Source organism: Hibiscus syriacus, unplaced genomic scaffold (assembly GCF_006381635.1).
Source record: "Hibiscus syriacus cultivar Baekdansim isolate YM2019G1 unplaced genomic scaffold, ASM638163v2 tig00111105_pilon, whole genome shotgun sequence".
Lineage (NCBI taxonomy): Eukaryota > Viridiplantae > Streptophyta > Magnoliopsida > Malvales > Malvaceae > Hibiscus > Hibiscus syriacus.
In genome coordinates, this window is record NW_024062987.1 from 3,914,976 (window position 1) to 3,937,381 (window position 22,406).

General features: G+C 33.4%; 1 protein-coding gene and 1 pseudogene across 1 annotated transcript; one reads left to right on the forward strand and one right to left on the reverse strand.

Annotated features, from left to right (window-relative positions):
- Nucleotides 1-6,809: 6,809 nt before the first annotated feature.
- LOC120154044 (E3 ubiquitin-protein ligase WAV3-like) lies at nt 6,810-11,344 on the forward strand. Its single transcript, XM_039165902.1, has 2 exons — nt 6,810-7,329; nt 9,088-11,344. The coding sequence occupies exons 1-2, from the start codon at nt 7,084-7,086 to the stop codon at nt 11,017-11,019; spliced, it is 2,178 nt and encodes a 725-aa protein (XP_039021833.1). The 5' UTR covers nt 6,810-7,083; the 3' UTR covers nt 11,020-11,344.
- Nucleotides 11,345-11,574: 230 nt separating this feature from the next.
- Nucleotides 11,575-18,622, reverse strand: LOC120153676 (annotated as a pseudogene).
- Nucleotides 18,623-22,406: the final 3,784 nt, after the last annotated feature.

Sequence of the window (22,406 nt, forward strand, 5' to 3'; positions counted from 1 at the left end):
ATTTCAATGGTAGAAAAGGTGACATTTAAAGCTCTTAAAATTAGGGTGTTCAAATGGTTAATTCAGTTAAGTGATCGAACCGAATTATTTAAATTTCATTAATCAAATTTTTTTCCTCAGCCGTCAATTGAATTGAGTTTTTTTCACAAAAAAAAGAAGTTAACTGAACTGGACTAAATTTAGTTAATTTGTCGGTTAATCAAATTAACCGAAGTTTATAAATAATATATATTTAATATTTAATATTTTTGGTCGGTTAATTATGTTAAAATCAAAGTTTAAACACACCTAAAGTTAAATTATATATATATATATATATATATATAATTTTAAATGTCTAATAATTTCGGTTAATTAATCGATTTCAAATTAAATTAATTGAAACCGAAATTTAAAAAAAATCATTAACTGTTAATCGATCGAATTCAAAATTAATCAACCGATTAAACGATAAAAATTTTGATTCGATCGGTTAATTCAATTTTAAGTTAACAATGAGCACCCCTGCTTGAAATAGGCAAGAAGTGTCTTTGTATTACTATGTTGGATGAATCAAAACAAAACAAGGGTCAAATAACCTTTATGTCTTTTGTTTTATATACGGGTCTGCATGGACAGTGAACTCCACAATAACCAATACACATATAATAATTGAATTTCATTATTGACTGCCCCTAAAGTTCTTTAAGTTAATTACTTTATTCAGCATTTCATCACATTGGATAAAAATTCTGCTGTATATAAGATAATCTTAAGTGACGCATTTCAAATGAAAGCTATTATTATTTGATAAAATTAATTAATTCTGCAAATCATGTTAAAAATCAAGTTTTTATTTATTTATTTATTTATGATAAATAACAATTAAAAATACATAATTTTATTTACTATATATATAATAATTATTTCCAGAATAAATAATTTGTTTTAAGATACCCTCTCTTTGCAAATGATTAACCATAACTTTTTGTTAGTTTAATACTTACTTCTGTAATCATTCAAAAGGTATTCAACTTTTATCGTTTACTTGTTTTTGCAAAATCAATTCCTTATTTGCAATATCTAATCCATTTTTAAAAAACAACTAAACCCTAAGTAAAGGAGATATTTGCGCCAGCTGGAGTAATAATCTTAATCTTAGAGCTTCCGTCTAGGATGGGCTGTCATGCAATAAAAAGTTAAAATGAAAAAGATAAAGACGTTTGCATGCATTCACAACAAAGCATGAGCTGACAATGTAATGAAAAAGAAATGATTTTTCATTTACATTAACAAATTGGACCCTCTCCCCTTTACATGCATGGGATTAGGTTTGGCTTGATGATCAAATGCATGTGACATCTTGATTCTTGATTAACCTAACCCACAACCCAGTTATTTTTCTCTTGCCCCACCCCTCTCTCTGGATATGTTGGAAAAATTGAAGCCTTTAAATTTTGAAACAATTGATTAACACTTTATTCATATAACCCATATTTTTTTATTTAGTTAAGGTGATTATAAAATATTATATGTTCTAAATGTTCTCAGCCATTTGATGATAAACATTCAACACTCTGTTGCTGTGGCTGATGTTCAAACCCATAATCAAAGACAATCATTTTGAGTCATTTGAAGATGAACACTCAATCATCCTACTGTAGCCGCTGATGCTAAACCTATAATTAAAGACAATCATTTTGAGGTTTCAAGGTTATTTTTTATTAGTGAGATCAATTCATGTTATTTTTTAAAATAAATTTTATATTTACACTAATGGGTTGAGTTGAGTTGAGTTGAGTTGGTTATTTGATAAAGTTATAAAGTTACAATTTAATAAATTAAAAGTTTAATGTGTAAAAAATTAAATATTGAATTCTAGTTATAAAAATCTAACTAAAAATACTGATTTTTAGTAGATTAGATTCTTAGTAGATTGTTTTTTTATTAAGTTAAGGTAATTAAAAATAGTATATGTTCTAAATACTCTCAATCATTTAATAATAAACGCTCAATCACCCTACTACAATCGTTAGTGCTCAAACCCATAACCTCTAAGAACAACAACAGTTTCTTTAATTACTGAGATAAGTTGATTCTTGTTCAATTGATTGTTTAAATAAATATTTTCATATAAATTTTTAAAGAATTAAATGATTGTTTTGGAAGAGGGTCAAACCCATTTAATGCTATACTATAAATTTGATTATTTTAAATTTTATTTATATAAAAGAAAATATTATCAATAACCGGTGACCCTAACGAATTATATTGACAAGTATATAACTAAGAAAGATGTTGTGAGTATAGTGTCAGTGTTTTCTTATACGTGCAAGGCAGTCCAAAATCCATATTTACTTTAATGACTACACCCTAGTGTGGGGCACCATGAGGGGTGATTCCCTTTGTAATTAGGGTTTTTAATTATATAATAATAATAATAATGAAAGACTTTGAGCTTTGTAGTTGACTTGCCCTAGAAAGCGTAGCAAATTTAGAGGATGGTAAAGGGGAAAGGGTATCCTATCCCTTCACAAAGGTGTTTTTTAATGGATCTCCACTCTTTGCAAGGAGCCTCTCAATTTTCCTTTTTTTGGGGGGGATAAATTAGTAATTGTACGAGGAATGGGTGGTCATAAAAAGAGGGTGACTTTTTTTTAGCCATTTTAAAAGGAAATGAACATTTTGTTTTCCTTTAAAAAGGGTTGTCTTTTGAAGGTGTAAAAATGGATGGGAATAAGAACATAAAAAGTGATCTAATACTTCCTAAGTAATTCGAGTTTAAGTAATATTATTTTTAACATATATTTGAATATCATTTAGATTAAAAATAAAATAAATATTATTGCAAGAACACTTAAATAAAAAAATAATGATTACTTGAATGACGATATATAAGACATTATCGGTTTAATTATCATGAGGTTCGAAATTCTTTTGATATGGTTTTAAATATTTTGCATGTTGATTCAACTACGTAAAGTCATGCTCTTTATTGTAAGGACCTAACTGCACTTTTTCATTTCTAATTAAAAAAAAAGTAAGAATGGAATAGAGAACTCCACTCAAATGCCCTCATCACTTTTAATATTACACTTCCTTTTTCTAATATCCCTTGCATAGTGTGTGTGGTTAAGGCTACTATAATATATATATACACACACATACACGATCATTTTTAAATTTTAAACTAAAAAACTATATTTTTAAGTAAACTTAAATAGACAACCTTAGATTATTGTTATTTAGAGTAAATAAAAAATCAAGTTTAAAATTTAAAATTTTAGAATCGAGTATGTGATCATGATATAGGTGATTCTATGGTACAATATTTAATATAAGGCTAAATAAAGATGCTAACTAAAATGTTATAAACAACATAACATTTTCGATTCAACCGAAAATATTATGAAAAATATAACATTTTCGGTCGCACCAAAAAATGTTACGAAAAAAGTAAGAAAAAATAACATTTTAGATTATACTTAACCAAAATTATTATGTTTATTTATAATATTTTAAGTCACACATTTCTTTAACCTTATATCAAACTGTCATACCGTAGAACTACCCGTCCTGCTATTTATAATTTGAACGAAGCAGCATGAAGATTTATAGTACAAATATGAACCCCAACGACTTTGTCAAATCAATGCTGCTTGATAAATTCTAGATTTCACGCCGGAATTGATGAATTTTTTTCTTTGAATCCAAAATATTGAGAACTTACCAGAGTTGATGAATTTTATATTAAGGTGCACAAATTTCAAATCCTAAAACCAAAGGCAGGGCTGATATGTTCACGGGCACGTGCCAAAAAGTTTTGACCATTGAATACCCATTTTTGAGGAGATTAGGGTTCATCCACCCATGCCTTGTAATGAACAGTAACGACAGGGCTATTAACAATTCCAACAACATTTTTAAATAAAATAATACGTCGAACCCATCATTTTGAAACTGTATTAAGAATTTGATTAATCGATGCTTATGGATATTAATGCAGTGTTATGTAGTTATTTTTACGCCTAGATTAGGTTAGCTAACACAAATCAATGTGTTTTTATTTGTCCCAAAAGAATTCTAAAAAGGAAGCTATCTTCAGTATTATAAATATTTAAATTTAATTATGAACCCTAAGAGTACTGACAGAGAAATATTTCAATTTTGGTTTGCGGTGAATAAAAGTAAACATATTGAAATTGGGGGGGGGGGGGGAATTGACATAAGATGGTCGATGATGTGCACGTGTGTGCTCACATGGAATCATGTCATGTGGAAAATAAATCATCATTTACCATCATTGCATTGCCCACCATTTTTCTCCTTTTTGACTTAATGCCACCACTGCTCGACGGCCAGCATCCATCCATCTCCCATCATCATGTAGATGGGTGTTGTACAAAATTAAATCAAGTTAATGATTCAATTAAAAAAAAGTTAATTATTAATTGTTTTTAATCTTTTTATTAAACAATTTAATTAATTAAATTAAAATTTCCTTTTTTTTGAAATATAACTCTATTTATTTTATAATAATAGCCCCTAATTATAGGAGGTTGATTTTTTTATTCTTTTGACTATTGAAAATTACAAAATGATCTATTGATTGTAAGATGTTGTTTTGTTGAGTCAGAGTCATCTGACTATTAAAAGTTATTAAATGGTCACCCGAGTATTCACATGTTTCAAACTTGCCATTTTCTTTTAAAAAAATTAAGAGTCGTCTGAGCTAGATGTTGGTATGTATTTTATGGATCAAGTCTTTGTTTATACTATACCATTGAGTCATTGTTTGGAAGCAACAATAGTGCCAGTAGATATCATTAAAATATAATTTTATCACATCACAACCAACAGGTTAGCTTCCAGCTCAAACGATCATTCAATTTTTAACAGAAAATTATGAGTTTGGAACATATGAATAATCAAATGACCATTTTATAATTTTCAATAGTTAGAGGACTTGACAACGCAACACCCTATAATCAAAAAAACTATTTTATAACTTATAGCAATACCTTATAATCGAGGGACAACTTGTATACTTTACCCTCTAATCTAGCGATTCAACAATTTAATTAAAATTTAAACGATTAATTTGTCGTTATTATTTTTTTAAAATATAACTCTATTTATTTTTCAATAATATAATAATGCTGGTGGTTCCCGAAACCTAGGGTATGAGTGCCTTGCTCTGGTATGTGATATTGTAGATATCCTCGGGATATATATAGATTTGTTTTCTGTTTTTTTCTGATGTGATGTCTCTTTTCACTTTTGACATGATTCTTTGTCTTGCACGGTGACGTCAGAGGCGGTATATGGAAGAAGCAACAACAATGGCGACGACAATAGATGTACTAGGGTCAAAACCCTAAACTCCTGGAGTGATATGTATCGTTAGATGAGTCTAGATCCAAGGGTTGTAGTTGAGCAGCGCTGGAAATCTACTTGAAATCCTAGTGTTTAGGGTTTTAGGTCGGGTCAAATATGGGCTTCAGGTTATAATCGGGTCTGGATCATCTGTTGGGTCAACTTCTGGGTGGGCTGATTGGGTCAATTGTTGTAACTAGCCTTGGGCTTGAGTGTAATCTGAGTTGATGGAATAGTGGGTCCCTGTAGAGTTTGTAAAATGTAAATTTTAATAATAATAATAATAATAATAATAATAATAATAATTAATAATTAAAAAAAGAATCGAACAAAAACAGGTGTCTATAATGTGTATTTCGAATATGATGCTTTGTGATGTCATTCATGGCTAATATTATAAGAAAATATTGGAAAACATATATAATATAAGTTTAACAATAGGGAAATATAAAAAAAAAATTACATAAACATATAGTTTGAAATCTTTGCAAAATTGATTAAAAAATATTTGGCAAAGGGACAGTATAATTTGGGGAGCAGAGGTGGGTAGTAGAAGTGAATGATGCAATGTCTCTCCCAATTGGTAAAGTCGACTGACAAACATTTGATCGCTTGCCACTCGCAATTAGAAATTTAGAATGTCAATTTCCATATTTCATAATTAAATATAAATTAATTTTTGAAGGAAAAAAATCAAAAACAATAATGATCGAAATTTGAAGTTATGGTCAAGTGTCCAAAGATATAATATATTCTGTTCACTGGCTTGAATCGAATGAAAAATCAAATGAACTTTATTAAATAAACCTTACATTTTAAATCTAATATAAATCAGAACTTTGACATAATTTTTTTAAATCAAAAATTAATTTCAACACATACTTAAATTAATATTTTTGCTTCCAACGAGTATTAAACTCACAACTAAAAAAAAGTATCAACGTAGATTTTTTAACCAAGTTGTTAATTAATTTATCTAAATAATTTTTTATTAATCTAAGATAATTACAAAATAATATCTATTCTAATATTTTTAATCAATTGATAATAAACGTTCAATTACTTTATTATAATTATTAATGTTTGAACTCATTACCTTAAAGAATAATATTAATTCATATAATTATTGGGGTAAATTGATCATACATTTATCTAAATATTAAATGGTTAAAGAAGTTGTATTTTTAATCTTAAACAATTTTCCAAGAAAAACATGGCGCAGAACAATATTATGGTTGTGATTAATTAATGGAGATTGTTTTGTTTTTTTAAAAGAAAAGCCGCAAATATCTAAATAATATTATAGTTGTGTACATATGGTTGCTTTTTATTATTGAAGCAGCAAAACGTGCTTTTCCCATAACTCTTTATTCTCCCTCTACAATGGCGGCCAACAACGCCAACAAGCAACCGAGTAATCCTCTTCTTCTAATAACCCTTCGTTTCTAGCTTTGACATTTCAGGGGGGGAAAAAACTACAGCTTTATATAAAGTTTAAACGAAAAAACTCCATAAAATCTATCTTCTCTTTATGTATTTGTTTCTCTTGGTTTTTGTGTTTCATTTCCACTTTTTTCTTTAAAAACCCTTTTTCTCTCTCTATCTTTCCCATTCCTAAAGAGAAACTCTGTGAAAGATAACAACTTGACATAAGAATCAACTTCAAGATCCAGTTTTTCAGCTTTGGGTTTTTGTTTTTAAGTTCAGAACACTTTATTTTGAGTCAAAATGGGTAGCAGATGGAGAAAAGCGAAGATGGCTTTGGGCTTGAATCTTTGTGCTTATTTACCTAGAACTTCAGACGATGATGATTATCGTTCACTTCCTTCCAGTGAAAGGCCATCTGATGCTGCTCTGTTATCTCTTTCAAACTCGGCTAATATGGCAGCTTCTAGGCCAGTGACTCCTTCACCTTCTGCTCATGGTTTTAGGTTGCCTAGAAGTTTGTCTAGAAGTGCAAGCAAATCATCCAAGGTTTGCTTCTCTCCATAATGTTCTTTGGGCTGCATGAACCATGTTTTTGTCTTTGCTAGTGATAAACGATTATCTGTTTTTTTTTCTACCAAGTTGTGTGTTTGATTATAAATTGTGGGGGAGGGGTGGTGGAGATTTAAAAAATAGTTTTTTATTTTGTTAGTATTATTTGTTTGGGGTGTTTTGGACCTTTTAGGCATGCCTTATTTGTTGCTGGGGAAACTAGGAAAGATGAACTTTTGGGGTTAGTAGGCTTCCTATTGTTTGGCTTCTAAATTCTAATGATTTATAAATTTGTGGAGTAACGGTTGTAGTTTGTGTTTGGTTCCTTAGAAAATAGCTTGGGTTTGAAAGAAAAGGTCATGTAGTTTTTGGTAATGGGTTTCGTATTTATTTGAGAAAATAGAATGCAAAAGGCGGCTGACTAGGATATTTATTAGCAATACTATAATTTTTCATTTGTTTTGGCTAATGTTGCCTGATATTTCTAGTTGAATGATCAAGATCTGTACCATGGTATTGGATTCAGAATTCTCTGTTTATCGGTTGCAGGATGAAAATTTATCTGTTTCTTTTGCAGCACCAATCATGTTTTGACCTTATCTTAAAAGTGATAGGGGTTAAAGTCTCTGAAATTCTCAAATGTGTATTTCCGGTATGAATGATTGCTCGAGTCTTCGTTTTTATATGCTGCTGATGCAATTGCATCGACTTTTTTTAAATTCTTCTCTCGTTTATCCGGCCAGCACAACTTTTTCCTTGCACCGTGGTCGAATTATTCCTGTCATATTTTAACATTTAATGACGATCAAGTTGGTTTATTGACCTAAACTAGTTGAGCTTTGGAATTTTCCATGGTTAGTGCATAAAATCCCTTTCAGGGTCACTTTTACCTTTCTTTTTCCTCCTCGTGACGAAGGAAAAATCTGCTTTGCTTGATGGCCTCATATTTTGCTTGTTAAAATTGTAACCTTTCTATAGCAGATAATGTCATCAAAGAGATTTAAGAAAAGCCTAAAAGCATAATTTGAAGTACTTTTTCATCGTGAAAGCGGCTTTCAATTTTCCCCCGGATTCGTCTGGTGAATAGTTTCTTGATAATTTCTCAAAAGTTACTTCTTTAATTCTTAGCTTTATTTCCCTTATATTCCTTTATATGTTGGATACCTAACATTGACTTCTTTTTAGCTTTGCTGGCTGATTAATTACTCCCCCTAATTGATTTGTGTCCCCTTTTGTTTTGTGCTACTTTTATGTCTGTCCCAAGTAAATTTCATTCTCACCTAAACCTTATTTTTCCCAACAGTTTTTTTTTTTACCTCTTTTAGCCTATGTTGTTCCGACTTTTCGTATTCTTGAAGCATTGTGTCCTACACTGATTCGGATATGGGTATGAGAATATGATCAAGGGTTCTCTAAATACATAAGATCGTGGAAAAATTGGAGCTTATATTGTCCGACACTCGCAACTGAGTTCGAGGAACGTAGTTTTTAGATAGCTAAAAAGATTGTGATGAATAATGATTTATCCTTTAAACTTTTTGGATTATAACTAATTTCTTTCATTGCAGTCCTAGAGCTTGTATAGTGGCACAGTCGAGTTGCTGCTATAATTACCGATGCTATGTTTTTCTAACCCATACATTTTGGGATTTATTCACTTGATTTATTTTCTTTCACTCTTGAATTCATTTGGGTGTTTGATGATATATGAGTTTTGCTTCGGATGCTAATTTTGTTAGTTATATTTTGTTTCAGCAAACATGTTCAATATGTTTGACCAAGATGAAACAAGGAGCTGGCCATGCTATTTTCACGGCAGAGTGCTCTCATTCATTTCACTTCCATTGCATTGCTTCGAACGTGAAGCATGGTAATCAAATTTGCCCGGTTTGTAGAGCAAAATGGAAAGAAATCCCTATGCAGAGTCCTAGTTTAAATTCTCCCCCTGGCAGGGCGGCAACCAATCTTGCTGGTTGGCCACAAAATGATGCTTTGATGACTGTAGTCCGCCGGTTACCTCCACCTCGTAGAGATTTAAGTCGCCGACATGTTGTACCATTATTTCAGGCTCCTGAACCAGGCGTTTTCAATGATGATGAAATGTTGGATCACCTACGTGTGGTTGCTGAGAGTATGAATGCCTCGGATAACTCTTCTCTTAGAACAATAGAGATCAAAACATACCCCGAGGTTTCAGCGGTACAAAGGTCCAGTTCCTACGAAGATTTCACCGTTCTTCTTCATCTTAAAGCTGCTGCTTCAGCTACAAATCAAAATCCGAACAGAAATCATGCTAGCTGCTGGCCACAACTTTATCAAAATCCCCGTGCTCCTGTTGACCTAGTCACCGTGCTTGATACCAGTGGTAGCATGGCTGGCACCAAGCTTGCATTGCTAAAACGGGCAATGGGGTTTGTAATTCAGAACCTTGGCTCCAATGACAGACTTTCGGTCATTGCCTTCTCTTCAACAGCTCGCCGCCTCTTCCCCCTTCGTCTAATGTCTGACACAGGACGGCAGCAGGCACTCCATGCTGTTAACTCTCTGGTCGCAAATGGCGGTACCAACATAGCTGAAGGCCTGAGAAAAGGTGCCAAGGTAATGGAAGACCGGAGGGAAAAGAATCCAGTTGCAAGCATAATACTTTTGTCGGATGGGCAGGATACTTATACCGTAACTGGTGCTGGTGCAAACAAGTCTCAACCGAATTACCAGCTGCTTCTCCCTCTGTCTATTCATGGGAGTGACAACACGGGATTCCATGTTCCAGTGCATGCTTTTGGGTTTGGCGCCGATCACGATGCTTCATCAATGCATTCGATTTCAGAGATCTCTGGAGGGACGTTTTCTTTTATCGAAAATGAAGCTGTAATCCAGGACGCATTTGCACAGTGCATTGGTGGTCTTTTAAGCGTTGTAGTTCAAGAGCTGCAAGTGGGCGTGGAGTGCATGAATCCAAGTCTCTGCCTCGGTCCACTTAAATCAGGCAGTTACCCGAGCCGTGTGACAGCTGATGGAAAAACTGGATTTATTGAGGTTGGAGATCTCTATGCTGATGAAGAGAGGGATTTTTTGGTGTCCGTTAAAGTGCCAGCTGAGCCATCTGAATGTGAAACATCGTTGCTAAAGGTGAATTGTGTTTATAGGGATCCATTAACTAAAGAAATGACCACTTTGGAGAGTGATGTTGTTAAGATTCAAAGACCTGAAGTAGTTGGACTGGAAGTAGTTTCAATCGAAGTAGACAGGCAACGCAACAGGTTCCGAGCAGCCGAGGCAATGGCGGAGGCAAGAACTACAGCTGAACGGGGAGATCTAGCAAGTGCTGTTTCAATACTTGAAAACTGTAGAAGGTTGTTGTCCGAGACTGTTTCGGCCAAAGCTCATGACCGACTTTGTGTTGCATTGGATGCTGAACTCAAGGAGATGCAAGAAAGGATGGCAAGCAGGCATGTGTACGAGGCATCCGGGAGAGCATACATCCTATCGGGACTTAGCTCACACTCGTGGCAAAGAGCAACCGCAAGAGGCGATTCCACTGACGGTTCAAGTCTGATTCAAGCTTATCAAACTCCATCAATGGTCGACATGCTTACTCGATCTCAGGCAATGTTACTAGGTAGTCCATCGACTCAAAGGCTCGTCCAACCGTCATGTTCACTTGGACCGCAACCAAATCCGAGATAATAATTTTCCAAAGTTGTTTTTACCAATATTTTGCAAAATTTTGTTTGTGGAGGTGATTTCGTGGAAGGATTAAGAAGTCTTACATGTGTAAATGAATAAAAAACATGGGGAAGAAGGCAAACATAAACATATTTTGGGAGTAGAAAAGGAGAATAGGTGAGGTTTACGCTATTTTGTATTTTGGTTTGTGGTGTTGGGGGTGGTACATAGAGAGAAATGGCCCTTTTTTTCTGTCTCGGAAAATCTGGGATTATGTGTTTGTTTTGCTGGAAAAATGATTGTGATGAGTTTTCACCTTATAATAATTACATGCATCAGTTATTTTTAACCCAAAAAACCCCTTATTCGAGTTATTTAGTCCAAAATTGCTTTCTAGCAAAGCCCAACGAAAATAATGAATAAAAGAAAACTTCTAAACAATATATGAATTTGAGTGACAATGATAAATATATTAAATATTTAACCCCGATTAGTTTTACCAGAAGGGAGCTGGGAATCTACATATCATGCATATAAATATAGATTTATATAGAATTAAATAGAAAATGATGCTAGGTTGCCTACTAGTGTACAAGTTAAGAATGCTAAGGGATCCCTAAGGGACCCAACGTATGAATTTTCGGGTATTCTAAAAATTAACAGGAAGACTACTCAAAAACGAGTGTGTGTGAGGAGATGTGGACTTCCCAAACAACGTAAACCACGGTGGAAGTTTCTGAAGGACTACTTTAGCCTTTGGTGTCATCACTCCAGGAAAATCGGTTCTGAGATTCAAAAGTGGCCGTTGTTCCGACTGCAGCATCTTGTGTGAACTCAGTGTCGAATTCTGCATCCAGAAGAGAGTGAGTTCGAACTTTGTTGGTGCATTCTTCCCTCCTGATGCTTGAATGGTATGCCATCCATCTATGCCACGCTTGCCATCCGCTGGGACTAACTCTTCTGAACCCACTGCATACGAGGTCGAAGCTAAGATTATTAGACCTACTTTTCATGGTATGTTCCCTCAAGAAGGGAAAAAGAAAGGAACACCCTCTTCGGTTTCATCGAAGGTCAAACAGCCATATGAGACCGAAAAAGTAACATAATCAATGGCCTTGTGTCTACCACATACGAACCCCTCTTTAATTTCCTCAACCTCCACAGTAAACACTCCAGGAGTGAAGGAAAACAGAGATATGTAAGAGCTGGGTTTTTCTCCAAATCTTCCTGTTGTATCCACCACATGGACCACCTAGGAACCATGAAAAGCTTCGGATGTTACCTCGAGATGACATTAAAACATATGCGGAGGTATACCAGAAAATACCACAGCAAGTGACAGAGCAAACAGAATACAAGTTGCAAGGACCATAGATGTTTTTGCACCTACACAACGAGAAGATGATAAACACGCAATTCAATCGTAATTTTTTGATACATATTTATTGCAAGTAAATGAAGTGGAAACATGGGAGAAAAGTTTTAAAGAGATGGTTAAAACATATGACAATAACAAAAATAAGTAATTGAATCTGGGAGAACTGATGGTTAACCAGCCCCCCTTTTATGCTTACAAGATGTATATTTAACCTTAAATGTGGGTGATGGCTAATATATTTGCAATTTTATTGTTTTGATACTCAATAAAAACCCAGTGTTGACATCTCATCATCACTAACAAACATGTCAATGCCAAGGGAAACCATAGAAAGCATTAAGTACCAATTAAACACCTGCATCTGTGATAGATGAATACCTGAGAGATGAACATACGAAAGAAGATACACCAGAGTTAGGCATATAACAACTGCAATAAAAACGGAAAGTGCCACACTTGGCAGCCACGCAGGAGAACCGCCTGGATGTCTAAATAAGAATATAAAACAAGCCAGGTCAGCAGTCCCTTTATAAAATATTCAAATCAAGTAAAAAAATATTAATTCCAAAAATAAATAAAGAAGTTTGAGTTGAGAGCAGCAACATTGAAAATGTTTCTGCTTAAACAGACCAATCTATGCCAATTCAGCCTATATCACAAATGCTGCCAACCGGCATACTGTTTAAGCACAAACATTCAAACTAAGAATCATCTTATAACTTTTACCTGACAAATCGCACACTAAGTCCAATCATTGTGATAACTAATCTAATGAATGGACCAGCTGAAACTAAAATCGGAATGGCCAACCCCATCCACAGCGTTGCAAGTTTGAGGGGCTTCGGCAACCGTCCCGGGGTTAATGTTGCTTCCAACAAGCCATCTGAGGAATATGGTAAAGAAAATTAGTCTAAAGAAAAATTCCATCAGTATAGGAATTCCGAATTCCAAATATTGTCTAGGAATAAAAAACAATATATAATAATTTCACATGGTTATCAACATTAAGTAGGCCAACCATGCTTCCACTCCACTGGGACACAACTCAGCAATCAGAACATGTACATTGTTCTTAAACATAAACAGTCCTCGTATTCATCCAAGTAACAAAAAGATGCGTAAAAGCAAACTAGTAAATGTCAGCTTACATGCAAATGCTGGTGGAACAAGCCAAACAAGAGCAATGTAAGATGATCCAACTTTATAGTAAGTTCCTATAATCAAGAGAACTAGCCACTGCAGAGAACCAGCTTTAAAGAGCCATCTTTCCGCCTCTAACTTGATCAGATCAACTTGGATAGCAGGTGACAGCTGTTTTCTCTTGGCATAAACATTTGATAAATATCTTTGCAAAACAAGATGGCCTAAATGCTGACCAGTTAAAGCCCCGAGAAAAGCAGGTGCAGCAAATAACCCCACAACCAACCATGGGATTGAAAGATATGGCAACGGTGACGAAGATATCAGAGGTAAAATTAATGCAGAAAGAGCAGAGAAACTTAATGAAAATGTCCACATGAGGATAATGCTCAAACATGAAAGGGCCAATGAGACAGCAGCAGTAGAACCACCCATAAGCAAAGATGTAACCCATATCATAAGTGACTGAACTATCACTGAACTTTGAAGCAAGTTTGCAAACTGCTGGCGGTATGTAACCATATATTGCCCCTGAAATCAACAAAGTTTTAGCAAAAGCATCCTTCAAAATTTACATGGTAACGTAAAACATGACTCAAGAGGAAATAAAAATGCAGGGAGGAAATAAAAAAGAAAGCAAATTCCGAAACAGAACCATGTGCCAGAGATTATGAAGGTACCAAAATGTCATAATACACAGCAGTATCATGGCTAGATTGTATGTCGTCAACCATTGCATTGGCTTTTGAAAGATGAGAGGATTTTGCAATCTGAAGCAGGAAAGCAAGCATGTTTTCTCCAAGATGTTGAAGAGATCCTGGTTTTAATAGCTCCAATTTGTCATTCTGCACAGTATATTCAAATTTAAGCATTCTGAAATAAGAAAGAACTAGAGTTGTCAATTTTTTCTCCATGTATTGTTTTTCTTCTTAATTAGCACTTAAAAAGGATTCAAATGATTCAGTTTCCCCCCTTTTAAATTAATTACTTAGTTACACCAGGATTTCATCTCTGTCTCATATACTACGAATTTCTTCCAAGACCAAGAATGTACTATTGACATTCAAATGCAATTTCAAAATTGGGGGAAAAAAAAGCAATGGAAACATGCAACCCTTGTACTATCTACACGATCTACGACAAGAACCAGAAACATTGGGATTCTATCCTTTCATATCAGCTAAGCAATCAAATTTTGGATATATACGGCTCCTGATTAGCATCTAAATAAAGCAGCTTGTCTTATCTCGGAAAAAGAAGACCTAGTAACTCCCACTCCTTTGATCAGAGTAATAAAAGATTGCACATCATCTATAATTTAATACCAAAATGTAAACTTCCAATCAAATAGTAAGAAAGAAGCAAAGAAACAGAAAGAATACCTTGGTGTGATATACAGCACCATGGTCTGTGTACGCAAAGTCAAGCCCCGAAAGACCAGCAACCTCTCTGTACACTTGGAAATCTGTTGCAGATTTTATGACTCCAGAAGCATAAAGGTCCTACAACATTGTATCATTTAGATTTGAAGGTTTCCTTCTAACTTTAGTAAATTTAACTACCAAAGAAAAGCATGATGTGAACTAAGAAGCATATAAAAATATGCACGCACATTTGAACACGTGTACACACACCCAAAGGGAGAAGAACACACCTGGCCTATGATATTACCAGATGGGTATTTTGCAACTGAAGCAAACGTTTCAATAGCCAATGGATGAGGACCAGCCTATCAAGTAAAGAACAGAACACAAGTTGACAGGAAATGTAGTTAATGATAAGCAAACAAGGTAAGCATTTTTTGATTAGGTGGATTTACCAATCCCTTTCTGCAAGTGAATGGGGGGACCAAAACTTTTTCCAGAGATATATATACCTGGAAAATGGAAGACTTTCCTCCAATACCCATGGCTTCCAAATCAATAGCCATACGAATGGTAGAACTCCAAGGATGCTGCGATAGCAAAATAAATGTTAATCCCTTAACTCAAAAATTCAGTTACTATGCTGCTTTCTTCACTTGATCTAGCCTACACATTCCTATTGGAGCAATAATACTGCTTAAGAATAAACACTCATTCATGTGTCTAATACCTACAAAACCACAATTTAGAAGAATACAAAGATGAAAAAGTATCTGAGGTTGAATGTTTCAGAACTTGAGTTATGCTAGTTATCTACTAAAACAATCTAGACAGTTTAGCAATTTCAAAAACATTAAATATAAATAGGCTTACTACCAAAATAAGTGCCCAAACTATAACGTTTTTCACAAATAGGTGCCTAAAGTATTTTTTTACTCATCCCAGTGCCTCACGTTACCAATTTAGGTGTCTGGGCCGTCAATGATGTTAATTTTCGTCATTAAGTGACACGTTTCACAATCCGATAATTTTAAAAATTTTAATCAAAATTTAAAAATTAAAATTATATATATATTTAAAAAAATACATAAGCATTTTGAAATAACCCCAGAACTTTGAAAACCTTCATTTCAACCCCTAAACCCACGCCGGTCGTCACCCTTTGACATCGACGAAGCTTAACCAGACTTCACCTCCACCCGACGACCAAAACCCCTATGAAATCGTGACCGATCGACGTTTTATACCTCGCAAACCCTAGGATGAAAATCGGGATCCCACGCAATTCCGAGAGCTAATAAGTGGGATGAGTCAAAAAATACTTTAGGCACCGGGATGAGTCAAAAAATACTTTAGGCACCTATCAGTGAAAAGCGGTATAGTTTGGGCACTAATTTTGGCATTAAGCCGTATAAATAACAGAACTTGCAGCACTCTTAATGAATGCCTTTACTTCTCTTTTAAGATTTTCAGATCTATGTATGCCTTCACTAATATTGTCACTGATTGAACTTCTTCTCTAATTTAATTGCTTACATTCTTTCTCAGTGATACTACTAGATCTTGACTCTATGAAGCAAATATATATATTTCACTTACGTGCTTAACTAGAATTTATGCAGCTACCTGACTTCACTACTGGAAACTTGTTTCATAAACCAATAGACAATAACAAATAAACCAAATTCATGCAGGTTAATCTAAGCACACTCCTCGTGCCTAAACATGTTGAACACATTTCTCATGCCTGCGATATGTGTGGAAGAGAAAATGGTTAAGACACATAAAAGTACCATCATCAAGAACGAAGGAAAACATAAACAACTACATCCACCCAAACAAAACTATTCACCTTCAAGAAGCTAATCTTCAAGAAAACCATAATACAGTTCAGGTTTCAAATGAATGCCCTCAAAACACTACTCACCTGTGTTATAAAGCTATGAGCACCACTTAGACCCTCCTCCTCTCCAGTGTTAAACAAAAATATCACAGCATTCTTAAATCCATGAGCCCACTGAGAAATCCCCCGAGCAAGTTCCAACATAACAGCAACACATGAGCTACAATCACCAGCCCCTTCCCTGAAGCAGCACAAAGATGTTTTACAATGAGCAAAATCATCAGAATAACCAAAGCTGATAAAAGATAGGCAAAGATGTCACACAAAAAGTGGCGATGTTATGAATATCTGATGGTCCCACATGTAAGGAATGCAATCATAGCTTGTTGAAATTTTTAAGAAATGAGCTGAAAGGTGTTACATTGCATTTTTCCCAACTGCAATCTTTGAAACCAGATAACAAAACTACTCGTTTTGAATTTTTTAGTCAACATAAAGAAAAAGTTTGTATTTTCTTGGAAACCAATTAGTTAGATGTCTTTCTATTCCTCGACTTGTTTGAAATGCAAATGATATCATTTACTGGATATTGCAATGCGTCCAACCAAAATTTCTTTTTATCACCTGAACATTATAGTGGTGTACTAGCAGCATATAAAACACAACACAGACATCAGAAGAAATTACTATTAAGACCACTAGACAGCTGAATTCAAATTAAAGCAGCATCAACATGCCACGTGCTAAGTATTTTGCACATTTTGGTAAAAAACAAAACTTATTTGAACATACATGAAGTAGAGTAACAGAGAAGGAAGAAACCATACGTTGAGAAAACAGTATCAATGTGGGAAGAAACCAAAATAGCATTTTCTCCTGCTTCAGGTGCATATTTTGGCAAGATTCTCAATACAATGTGATTCAGATCAGAATAGACAATCGTTCTGTCCATAAACATGCCACTGCCGAGACGAGTTGCACCAGTATTAACATGGAAAAAGTCCACTTCAACATCAACCTCCCAGTGAGCTGATTTTTTAATATTTTCTGACGCTGCCAAAACATACTATTTCCGAAAGCATATTAAGTTAAATCTCCAACATGATCGCACAAGAAATGAATCACTAGAACAGACATTGTAATTTAATTTTAATATATAAATCAACAAAGAAGTTTAACCTAACTACAGACTGAAGCTTAAATTATAAATAAGGGATAAAACAAAACATAAAAGTGCAAGTTAATCCCTCTAAAAATGCAAAGTAAGAACATTATTAAGGCAAAATATAGGCTATAGCAACAACAAGATAATGTCATCTAATTGTTTATTTTTTGTCAGTATCACAATATTTATAAAAAAGGACCTAAGCTATATTTTTATTCGAACAAAAGAAATGTTATGATCAAAACCAAAATTAAGAGCCTTCCCTATTTCCATAACCATAGGTCCATAGCAAAGAATCGAACAACAGCAAAGAGAATATAATATAGTCAAGACTGAAGAGAATAATCCTATGACCATTAGGTCAAAAGCTAATGAAACGATGTAGTTGAGCCTACCTGCAGAGCAAGTTCAATAGCATCAGAACCAAGAGGATGTGGGCCTAATTCAGACAGTTCCTGAACATGCTTCATTGCCTGCGCCTCTGAGAAGCCCCTTTTGCCTGCTTGCTCAGCAGTAAGCGGCACAGGCAAACTCCCATACTGGTATTGGTAAACAGCCCAAGAAGCATATACAATGACCCCAAGCAATGTCAGCAACGTAAATCCTGACCTCCTTGGAGTTTTTATCTGAATAGAGCGACTCGATTTGGCTTCTTCATCAGTTTCAGGGGTATCACTTGATTTCTTGGCTGATGTATCAGGTGAAATTGATGAACTTTGAGGCCGCTTTCGCATTTTTCAACCAATAAATCTGCTCAAAATATGATCAAAAGGTCATTTTTTAAAATGCTGAATTTTAGACACCCCCCGGCACAAAAACAAAATCGTCACTATAAAACTCAAGTCAGCATTTTTTTAACACTCAACCTTATTAACCATTTGCTTTGATATTAAATGTACAAGAACTAAATCGCTCCCTTTCATAGTAGACAAACTAATTCCGCTCTAAACCTATAGTACACACGCACAAACCTATATTCTTATTTATCCAAAGTGCAATTTGAAATTCTCCATCAATTCAAATCCATGGGATCATTGCTTTCAATCTCAAAAACGCAAAAATAAACAGACGCAGAACACTGAAAGAAAGATGTATTTAAAGAAAACTAGAATTAAAAGCTTTAAACTCTATATGAATCCAAATCAATGAAACTATAACATCACGTGAATTTATGACCAATTTAAAAGAGAGAGCAATAAGTAGTTTGAACTTTGAAGACAGACGCCACAAAAGAAATCTGATGCAGAGAAAGAAGCAATAGATTTCGATTAAAAGAAAAAAGGGTAGAGGATATACTCTCGACGGAGATTTGGTGTAGACAAAAAGAGCTCTCTTTTTTTTTTGGTAAGAGTCAAAGGAGAAGGTTTTTTCAAGTACAGCGAAAGCAGGACGTTCGGATTGGGTGCTACTCGGAGCGTACTGTTTAATACATCTAATCGTGACCGTAACGAGTAGAAATAGAATTCTGTTTATTATAATTTATGTATTCTATAAGATTTTAATTATTTTATTATTACTATTTTAATATCTAATATAATTAGAATTTAAGTAAATAATACCTATTTTTCTTTATTTTTATATTTTATATGTTTTGTTTCTATTCTAATATAATTACAATGTGAGTTGAAGTACGAACCAATTTTTTTTTTGGGATAATTTCATTTTATTACCCAAAGAAATAGAGTTCTCCTACAAAAACAATCACCAACCTTAAAACATATAAACAACCTACTTACAAAACAAAATAATCGGTTAATCTATACCCCACTGATTACAAAGAATAATATTAATATTATCTAGTCTATTAATGTTACTTTCTCTTAATTGAATATCTACAATCTCCTTTATAGCTTTAAGTATCTCATCAGCATTTCTTGAGCAGCCTTGGAATATGCTTCTATTTCGTTCCTCCCATAGAGTATAAATTAGTGCACACCAAGCTAGTTTCAAGATTGTTGTGAGTAAGGACTTGCCTTTCTAAGTACCACAAGCCCAAGTTAACAACTACGAACCAATTTACTTTAGTGGTTAAATGGATCGTTGTTGTTCCTAAAGATAACGGGTTTGAGCACTAGTGACTATAGTTATTAAATGATTGAGAGTATTTAGAATAAATATTATTTTGTAATCATCTTAGTTTAATAAAAAAAATAGTAAAAAAGAAGAAAAAAGAACGTGAGTTGAAAATTTAATGTTACACTTAAATTTTAATTCAAATAATTTAAAATATTTTTCATTTTACTTTAATTATTTAATAGTTTAGAATGATATAATTTATAAAATAACATTTATTTATTTATTTAAAATTATTATGATACACACTCTACAATACAATTGTTCAATCTTTAAAAAAATTCCCTTCTACCTTTAAATAATCCCCCCAAAATAATCGTAACTAGCCTCAAACTCGGGCTATAGAAAGCCCAAAACTCATAAAACCGGGTTATATAAAGCCCAGAGTCCATAAAAAATTGAACTCATATCTAGAGAGGCGGAGAAACGGTTTGTTGTTTTCGGGTCACTATGCCTTGAGAGATCCCGGCCGGCGGGACCTCTCTTCATTCTCTCTTTCCATCTTCATTTTCCGATATAATAAAAAAAATTAGGCAAAAAAATGTTGATTCTTCTAAACCCTAAAACCCAATTAGACATGGATCCAGATTGGTCAGAACTAAAACCAACCTAACCCCCTCAATTGATAGGTATATGATTGAGCGTACTATATTCTCTTAGGATATTACTAAACGTTACTTTGTTCATTCTTGTAATTTACTGTTGTATTTCTTGTGGTTCTAATCGGTGTGATTCCTGAATTTTTTTTTGTATTTATTTCATATTACTTTCTCTTGTCTTTCAACCCTTTTTTTTTAATCAATTCAGGTTTGAATTTCTCCGAATGAATTTTCGGATGTATGCTCAGGGGAGGTTGGCATGAATTGTACGGATAGAATGTTGTGAAGTAGAGATGTATGGTTAGAGGTGATGGACCGACAGATTAAAAATCGGATCACTACTACATCAATGAAGAAGACAGTAAGTAAAAGTAAAAAAAAAAAAAAAGGCCAAGGGAAAAGAAAGATGGGTGGTGTTTCTTTCTTTCTTTAGTGTGATGGTTTTGTCATTGTCTTTGCCATTATTAGGGCTAGACATGCAGTGCAGCATTGATTGCTGTTTAGAATATGGACCACAATGAAAGATCATTTTCCAAATTGGAAAAAAAAATTATTCTTTTTTTTTTTGAAAAATTCGAATTCCTCTTTTCTTGCAAGACCTAATATCAAAATAAGTTTTCAAGCAACAACTCTTTTGACAAATATGCGCTTAAAGTATTTTTCGGTTCATCTCGATGTTTAAAATTATGAATGTTATCATTTTAAGTTTTTGGACCATCAATAATGTTAATTTCTTTCGTTAAGTAACATACGTTATAATCTGGTTATTTTAAAATTTATTTTTTAAATATTAAAAGTATTGTTATATTTATAAAAAAATAATTTCTCTTACATTATATAAAAAATACTAAGATCTCCAAAGCCTAACATTAACCCGTTGTCATCGTCCTTTTCAGCCACAACCACCATCGTAGGTATAGTCATTGCCATCTTTCTAATCATACGTTGTTGTAGTTGTCGTCGATTGGTCATCAAAATTGCTTGGAAGCGAGATTTTCATCTTAGGGTTTATAGGTATAAAACGTTGATCGATCATAATTTCATAGGGTTTTTGGTCGTCAGAGGTTTAATTATTTCAAAATGTTTATGTTTTTTAAATATATATATATATATATATATATATATATATATATATATATATATATATATTTCGATATTAAGCATTTCTTGCAACTTCCTTACCTAATATATATATATATATATATTATGAGAAGTATTTCGCTTACGCTTATCTATAGGTTTATGTCATTTTACTATTTTGTATATTGTTATTATTTTAACAATTCAATAGTTGGTTATTTTATATGTAAATTTTAAATTGATTTGATATATTTAATCACATGAATTAAAATTATTTTTTCATTAATATATTTATAATATTAAAGTTTTTATACATCTAACAAGTAGTGTATTTTTAATTTACTCAAAATTTGATGTGTGTGATTTATATGAACAAAATATTAAAAATGATAGTTAAATTATTAATCCTTTACGTAGTTGTTATAGTAATATAATAGCCATACTTTTATACTAAAATAAACAGATGCTTCTATCTATATAAATATAAGAAAGCTATAAATAAATTGAATCTAAGTTTAATCATAGTATTATTATTATTTTTAGCATATGAGAGAATATAGCTTCGAGATAATTAACATTGTATATAGATATAATTAAATTATTATTATTTATTTTATTTTAAAAAAAAGGGCTCAAGCAAATGAGTCGAGAGTGATGAACAATACATGGAAAGTCAAAGGACTACGGCCACCAGCGCTCGGGTGAAGAGAAAGAGATGTTGGGGGTAGACAGATAGTGGTGTGATTGGACTATTAATGTACGACTA